Below are 8,331 nucleotides of genomic sequence, written 5' to 3' on the forward strand. Positions count from 1 at the left end.
TTACCAAATACTACAAATTTAATCAGCTAGCTTATTCACTATAAGATAAAAGCTAGTTTATAAGTTCATCCGCTAATTTTTACCAAATAAAGCTTTAGTTGAATACTAGTAGTATTTGATAAATAGTCTAATTTTCTTTACTTTAAATGAGTTTTTTAACTCGTCCAAACTCCAAATAATGTTAAGTATGAAAGTTAAGTTTTTTTGTGAGCTACTAAAAATATAGATAAATTGTGAAGCATAAATATAAAGGTAAATTGAAAAACAAAAAGTACAACTTTGATTGATTGTATTAAATGAAAAAGAAAAAGCCGTTGTATAAAAATTTCGGAATATATTTTTTGAAGTTTTTTCAGTTCAAATTCGGGGTGAGAAGAGAAATCTTCGTATGGTTATGCTTATAAAACATATTCCGAAATTTTTTTCAAAGGCAAAAAAAAATTGAAAAATGCATTACGAAATATTTTTCAACTTGCAAAAATGGAGGTAGAAAAGAAACATTGGGGTGAGAAGAGAAATCTTCGTATGGTTATGCTTATAATAACTTGAAAGTTTTAACTTGTGATCTTTTAAAGGATTTGTATCTTAAAGGACAATAACTCTAAGTGGTTGGTCTTTAGGGATCTTAGCCTCACTTTACATCATTTTGAAAAATTTGGGGGTAACCCTACTGATGATAACTTGCTATGTATGCTTAATGATACCATTAGAATTTGCAATCTTGATGACATTGGGTAACCCTACTGATGATAACTTGCTTTAGAATTGTTAAAGATATTAGGCAATCCAGCAATTCAGATCAGAATGCAAAATCTAAGCTTCATTCCGGGGGGGGGGGGGGGGGGGGAGCATTAAAATTTATGCGCACAATTTGGTTTAATTTTGAAGTAATCTAAAATGTAATTCGCGATTTTCCCAAAAGAACATACAATAACATCAAATAATAATCAATTTTTTGTTTTTTTTTATCGATTTGCAATTTTAATTTAGATAGATAGATTAAGGAGATAAACACCCCAACAAACATATGATGATTGTTCTTCTCGCCCGTGTTACTCAAAACACACAAAATGAAGAACTTAGACATTATTGTATTATATGCTTCCTCAGTACTCTAATAATCTGATGACCAGTCTCTCAACTGCCTATAAGATTGCTAAACAACTCTATGCATCTAAATAAGGATAGGTCTAAAGAAGAGCACAAGTTAATACTTCTTTTCTTTTCCTTTTTTTGAATTTTTGCAGCATTAAGCAATTTGGTAATATGTACATATCACTACTACAAGTACCCCAATCTGTCTCCACTCACTGTACCACCAGTTGTTGTTAACTTGCTTGAGCTGAAATTTGGAGGTACTTGAGAATTTATCTCTGCAAGCTCTCTTACGCGTACTAAAATTGGCTCAGGAATCGGAGCTGTACCATGCTTCCGCGAATTCATCTGTCATAACACAAATAAATGTCAATGTAATCGTCAAAGCTGAACTTATAATTTCATAAGTTTCTAATTTAAGTCTTGTAGTATTTTTTTTTTTCTAGAAAATAATTTGAGAAAAAACGACGATTCACTCGTAATATATGGGATAAGACATTAACAGCATCTTAAGTCGCAGCAGCATACATGGTGTGAACCGGAAAAGGACACATTTAACAGCAGGCACCAGTAAAAGACACGAGATTTTATTAGAAACTAACTTAACCCACTTCTGCAAGATCAAACTAATATTTCGGGTCATATACTCTTACCCCCTCATCTGCAGGTGTCGGTGCAAAGCTAGCTTTGAGCAAATTCCTCCATTTGTCCTGCAAAGCAAAATATGGATTCAGTGTATGTAGGTGTGAAGACCAAAATCTCACGTTGTAACATGATCAGAAGTCCACTTCACGTGGACTTATTAATGAGTACCTTGAGATCAACAGAGGTACGATGCGAGTACGAAGAAAAGGAGAGCCGTTTGATCTCAGACCATCTCCCTGGTCCACACCGTGACACACCTTCGATCAATTTCATTACTTCAACAAGGGTCCATGCTCGATGATGTTTCCTCCTCATTCCACCTTTAGCAGTGGGAACAGTAACTATATTGCGCTCTTCAGTGCAGCTAGATGTATCTGTCTTTTTTGGCTTTGATTCCTGCCTTGGTTCAGTTGTGACAGTTACTGGACACTGCTTCTCTTTTCCAGATTCAGAAGTAGACTATAAGAAAGACACCAAAAGCGAGAAAAATGATTAAACCACGCTGCTATATTGAATTGGAAGGGAAAAAAAAAAAAAAGAGGAAATGATGCAATATCAAAGTAGAAAGTTATCTTTCTTTCGAGCTTGGGCCTTGAAAAGTGCCGAAGTAAGAATGTATATCAATACTAACATAAACTAGATAGTCAATAAGGCTCCATTACTTGTTATTACTTGTTATTACTTGCTATTAATACTTCTAATAGTTATAAGACATGAAAGCCGCCACACTGCCATATCTGCCATAAAATATGAATTGACCATGGCAGTTGTAAAAGAACGCACCACCACAATCTGCCACGGCCGATATGTGACAACACTTTTAGCCACCACATTGAGTTCATGTGTTCAATAAAGGAAATATACAGAAGCTAATTACACAACATATTAGAAGCCATTTGCATCTTAAACAAATAAAGAGAAGTTGAAAAAATTCAATTCACAACTCAATATCTCAAAGGGTGATAATCTTCCAACTCCAGTGGCAGGTTAAGAGTTATTAAACACTATAACCCACAGACACGGTTATAAATTATAACCCTATAATTGTACTTTGTTTTTACCTTTGTAATGATATTCATCCTTTTTATCTTAATGAGTTTCTTCTTAGACAAACATACGCACTAACGCACATACATATGGTCTTTCATCACAAAAAATAAAATTGAATACCTTAGACATTCTATCACTAGCAGACTCAGTTGGTCTCACTGGCTGATGAATCTTCACAGGCATGGAACTTGGCTTTGAGATTTTGTCCTGAATCACACTATCAGCTTCAGAACCATGATCTCTAACAACTTTATTGCCTAATTTTGCAGCCTCAACCATGCCAGTTGGATGAAATTTCTGAAACAAAATCATAATGTTTTCTGTTTGTAAGAAAATAAAAACACTTTCCAGAACTATAATATATCAGTTATTTCCAGAACATTCAAGAGCCTGTAGGAAAGACACAACAGGAGTAGAAATGAACTATTAGAAAGATACGAGCATGCAATCAAACATGGCAAGTCCCAAAGACAACGCCAAAAGGTAGCATTAGATTTGGTTTATACATGTAATGATTTGCTTCCATATTTGATTAAAAACAGGAGTATTGTACTAGCATAAATAGAGGTTAGTGCTTTGTATTTTGTAACACAACATTATACACCATATACTATACATATTATAATTATATTCAATTATGCAGTGTCAGTTTGCTCTTTTCCTCCATCTCTACATAAACCCCTTAATTTCAACATCTTGCATCAAGAACCAATAGAGGCCAAAGGATGAACCAAAATGTATGAACAAGAATCATTCTTTATTGAGGGGGTATGACTAAAACATAAAACTAAGTGTTACTGAGACATATTTAAGCATGAAAAAGTATAACTTACCATAAGAGACGTGATAGTTTTCCTTGGACGACTTCTACGAACCCGAGAAACACAAGGAATTTGAACACCATAACCTCCAAGAGAGTCTAACCTGGTGACAAATGTTCTTGCCTCTGGTAAAGCATTCGTAGCAGGCCTGACCTGAGAAGTTGGAGAAACATGTCTGTGTCCCGTATTTTTATTAGAAGTTGGAGAAACATGTATGTGTCCCGTATTTTTATTAGAACTTGATGACCTAGGATTGTACTCTCTAGATTCATTTTCAGAGAGCTCTTCAATATATCGCTTAGTAGGCTTACGCATTCTTTTCGCAGCTCTCTCTTCACTCTGCTGATCCTCATCCCCTAATTCATGTTCAGTATTAAGAGTTTCCAGTCTTGTTTCAGAAGCGACTTGGTTATCATCAACTCTGCAATCCTCCACTACACATGAATCTTTATACTTGACATCCCCTTCTCCAGCCATATTTTCCACAGAGATTACAGGTGCAGCACTCACATTTCCAGAAGATTCTGCTTCACATTTTCTAGTCATTTTCTTATCTTTAACAGTGAATGTTGTTGCTGAAACATCGCATGAGTTGGTTAAACTCATAGCAATCCTCCTCCTCAACCACTGTTTGTCTTTCACAGTAGTTTCCCGACCAAAAGTGACCTTAAACAGTTCATGAAGTTCTTTGACCGACAACTTGTCCAAACATATTTCTCCATCTGTCATGGAAAAATCATGCGTCAAAGCGGAATTGACAGCAGAAGCAGATGATCCACTTTCTATCACTCCTTCAGAAGGTCGGGAACACTGATCAATACTACCAGATTGATTGCTATGACTGTAATTTAAACTCGATGCTATAGAAGGTGCTTCCTGGTAAGGAGTTTTGGACTGAACCTTCTCGATTATGACAGGATTATCAGCAGAACACTGGCTATCTATTTGTACATGGGAATGAACAGGTGATCGGGACGACAAACGAAGTTTCTCTTCCTGTTTAACCTTTTGCAGTATCTGTTCAATATACTAGAAGAAATTTTAGAGGTAAAGAAGGACCCTAGAAAACAAAATACTACAAATATCAGGATATGAAGACATGCAAGCCAAAAACCAGAAACTATGCACCCATTACCCAAGAAAAATTCACAGCATGCTATTAAGAAAATATGAGATCATTAACCACTTCCCAAATAAAACTACACATAATATTGTAAAGGAAAAAAATCCAATGTAAAAGACTAGTAAGAAAATTTAAACCCAAACAGGAATATTATAAACATATTCATCGCTGGCTCACTTTATCTACATTTCAGAAGAAAGCATGGGAGAAGGAAAAGAAAAGGCAATCACCTGAAACTTGGCATTTAGCTTCCCCAAATCTGCCTCTGAAGTACCTAATTGTGAAACACCTGATAATTAGTTGGAAGAAAATACGAAAAAAGATATTAGCAAGTGAAATAAACTAGCTAACATGGAATTTTCGTAAAACTAAAGAAAAATTGAAACCATATAACTAAGCAAATATCAAGAGTCGATCAAAAAAAAATCTTAAGGGATATGTTAGATAAACAAAGCTTCAGTCGTTCAAAAGCTTCACAAACAGAAAAAACTGATCCCCAAATTACCTATGAGTAGAGAGGGGGGCTGTTTATAACATAAAAAAATTAAACCAACGACATTAATGTGACCAATACAGCACAGACTAATGAATAACAATTTCTGCAACTGAAAGATTGAGCATTACCTTCTGAGCACTCCAATCGAAGCTTTCCAGAAGATGATCTTTCAATTGATATGCATTCCAAACTTTGTCCAGTGTCTGCAACAACACGCATATCACTGTTTTCATATTCAAGAAAATCCTCCACCTCCATTACTTCATCATCTGTTGCAGGCACTAACCTCCCATCACCTTCAACCTAAACATTATATCAGACCATATAAGTATATAACAAAAATTAGGGGACAGCGATTACGGCTTTAGTCTAGTAATTCCTTTTCTCCAATCTCCACACATTACAATCCATTTTCTAATTTCAACATTTCATTTTTTTTATTTAAGAAAATTAGGGGACAGCGATTAGGGCTTTAGTCTAGTAATTCATAAGGCTGGAAATCGTAACTGTATAACTATTCGACAACTCATAAAAAGCTATTGGCATACCGGGAGAAAATTACTCGGGGTGCCATAGCAACTCCCATTATCTTAATTTGGCATAGAAATCTAATGGACAGATATCATTAAACAAAATAGTTAGAAACTTTTCTCCATACATCGAGCACACAACGCTAGACTAAAAAATCCAAATCCAAATTAATTGACACACCGAATCGGCGAGTAATAAATAAATATATACCCGAACAAGTTTGTATACAACTGGGTTGGAAATCTGCTTAGGTGAGAACAAAGCAGAATTGCTTCTATCAACTCCACTCTCTTCGAGCTTCCCATCATCATTATCCTCAATTCCAATCACTGTTTCCATTGAATATCAACCACATGCACCTCAAATACACAATCTATAAAACAAAGAAAAACAAATTAATTGATAGGCTCTAGATGCTAAAACCTAAGCATCCATTCATTTTCACTCCAAAGTGTTTCAATGACTACACATATACAGTGCAAGTGGATAGTAAACTTAAAAGGCCTAAAAGGCTAAAGACCCAATAATAACTACGCAACAATTAAAATAAAGCCCAAACATAAATTCCATATCTAATTTAAATATCAATATTATAATTATTTAATTAACTCTTAACCTTCATGATCCTATCATTAACACATAAAATCCTCTTCTATTCCAACACAAGTATACAATCTACAAAAATTAACAAACAAAATCCTCTCTTATTCCAGCATAAAAGTACACAATCTATGACACAATGAAAAACAAAATTAACATACAAAAATCTCTATTCCAACACACAAGTACACAATCTATAAAACAAATTAAGTTAAAAAAACAAAAATCCTCTCTTTTCCAACACATGCAACAAACCCAGATAAAAAAAATAAAAAAAATTGCATTCTACACATCCAAAACCTCAAAAAAATCAAAACTTTTCAAAAATAAAAATCACACCCTAGAACCATTAAAAAAAAAAAACCCAATTCAGAAATGCTACGAGAACTACCCAAATAAAGAAAATGCAATAAGGGGTTTACTCATAAACTCAATTAAAAACAGCCCATGTAATAAAAAATAGAAATTTTGGACTCACCATAGAGAAGAGAGCGAGTTGACTCAGTAGCTGAAGCGACAAAATAGAAATGAAAGTAACCGATTCAAACCGAGTTGAAGAGATTAAGAAAGAATTAAAACTTCTCACATACGTAAAAGAAAAATTAATTGAGCGAATTTAGAAAAAAAAAATTACTGAAAATGAAAAATTAGATTTTTTTTTTTTTTTATCTGGTGTGTGTAGGTGTGACAGTGGTTTTTAGGTTCGCTTTTTGAACACGCTGTTGCGAGATTTTAGCTTCGGATTTGAAATGTTCAGTTAAATGGAATTTAATTTTGGCACTTGATTCCGGGGTTATGGTTTGTTGTTTTGGTCCTTTGGACTCTATCTGTCTGTACTAGTGTGTACACAACTTTCAAAAATCATATTTTTCTTAATGGTTAAGATAAAATTTATGAAAAAAAATTGTAACCAAAATAAATTGTTTTAAGTTTTAACACAGTGTATCCAGTAATTTAGAGGTAGGTCAAAAAGTAAATAAAGTTTGGTTTTTTAAAATTTTGATATTTTAAAGTTCGGCCGAAAAGTAAATAAAATGTGATCAAAATTTTTTTTTATTATTAAAAAGGGTTTATTAAATACTTAAACTCAATTATTTGATTAGATATTCTGCTTGTAAAAATTTAAGGGGATTATATTTTTTATTATTAATGGAATGATCGATACAATGTGAACCGAAAAAAGCCCATCCTTTTACAAAAGCTATGAGAGGCTATTTATAGGTTGGCCTTCCTCCTTTGCCTGAGGTTGTGGCCATGTTTTCTAGCCACCACTACATCCGTCGTGGGATTGTGGGTTGACGGTGGTCACATGTAATCATGGTGTGATCATGGTGGACAATGGGGGGAGATATTCCATTGACCGTGTCTCGACCACTTCTTCTTCCCGCCTATTCCTTTTTGAATTTATTGGGCTTACATTTAGTGGATCAAACGTTATTGGGCCTGGACAAAATACTCCTTGGATAGTCGCCCAGTCCAGATATATTCAAAAAAATTATTTGATTAGATAAAAATTATAATTTTATCTGATTCTTTATATGTGTAAAATAGATCATATATATTATACGACACTAATTTGCACGAGGATAGATAATATTTTGGCAAGCAAACTAACCAAAAAAACAACTTTGTAAATATATTAATAAGTATAAGATAATTACACATGAATGAACGATAAATGGATAACAAGTTGCAGAGTGTTCAATTAGATTTTTAATTTCATCTTCGTTGTTATTGGTTTTTTTTTATCGTGATAGTCATTAAATTTACCTCATTCAATTTCCTATGTTTCAAGAAGCATTTTATGACATCCGTTATTTTTTATCGTCTGAGTTTCCCTCTTCAACCATTCATATCCTATATTAGGTTCCAAGTTTTGCTCTCTAGGAGAAGTTCTTATAACATACGGATCAAAAGAGTTCAAAGTTAAAACTGATGTTTGCTAACCAATCGGCTGATCTATTTCTTTC

The 8,331-nt window shown here is 33.8% G+C and overlaps 1 protein-coding gene across 4 annotated transcripts; it reads right to left on the reverse strand.

Moving 5' to 3' along the window:
- Window positions 1-951: 951 nt before the first annotated feature.
- Window positions 952-7,204, reverse strand: LOC123883109. 4 transcript variants are annotated; one of them, XM_045931818.1, is made up of 9 exons: window positions 6,840-7,204; window positions 5,972-6,134; window positions 5,359-5,533; window positions 4,965-5,008; window positions 3,624-4,640; window positions 2,911-3,087; window positions 1,909-2,199; window positions 1,749-1,805; window positions 952-1,443 (listed from the first exon to the last, which is right to left on the reverse strand). In XM_045931818.1, the coding sequence occupies exons 2-9, from the start codon at window positions 6,098-6,100 to the stop codon at window positions 1,282-1,284; spliced, it is 2,052 nt and encodes a 683-aa protein (XP_045787774.1). In that variant the 5' UTR covers window positions 6,101-6,134; window positions 6,840-7,204; the 3' UTR covers window positions 952-1,281. The 4 variants fall into 4 exon arrangements, with proteins under 4 accessions (XP_045787774.1, XP_045787771.1, XP_045787775.1 ...); XM_045931815.1 differs by having other exon boundaries at window positions 4,965-5,023; window positions 6,840-7,166; XM_045931819.1 differs by having other exon boundaries at window positions 3,624-4,628; window positions 6,840-7,126.
- Between the last annotated feature and the right edge of the window lie 1,127 nt (window positions 7,205-8,331).

The sequence above is a fragment of the Trifolium pratense genome, linkage group LG5 (assembly GCF_020283565.1).
Source record: "Trifolium pratense cultivar HEN17-A07 linkage group LG5, ARS_RC_1.1, whole genome shotgun sequence".
Classification (NCBI taxonomy): Eukaryota; Viridiplantae; Streptophyta; class Magnoliopsida; order Fabales; family Fabaceae; genus Trifolium; species Trifolium pratense.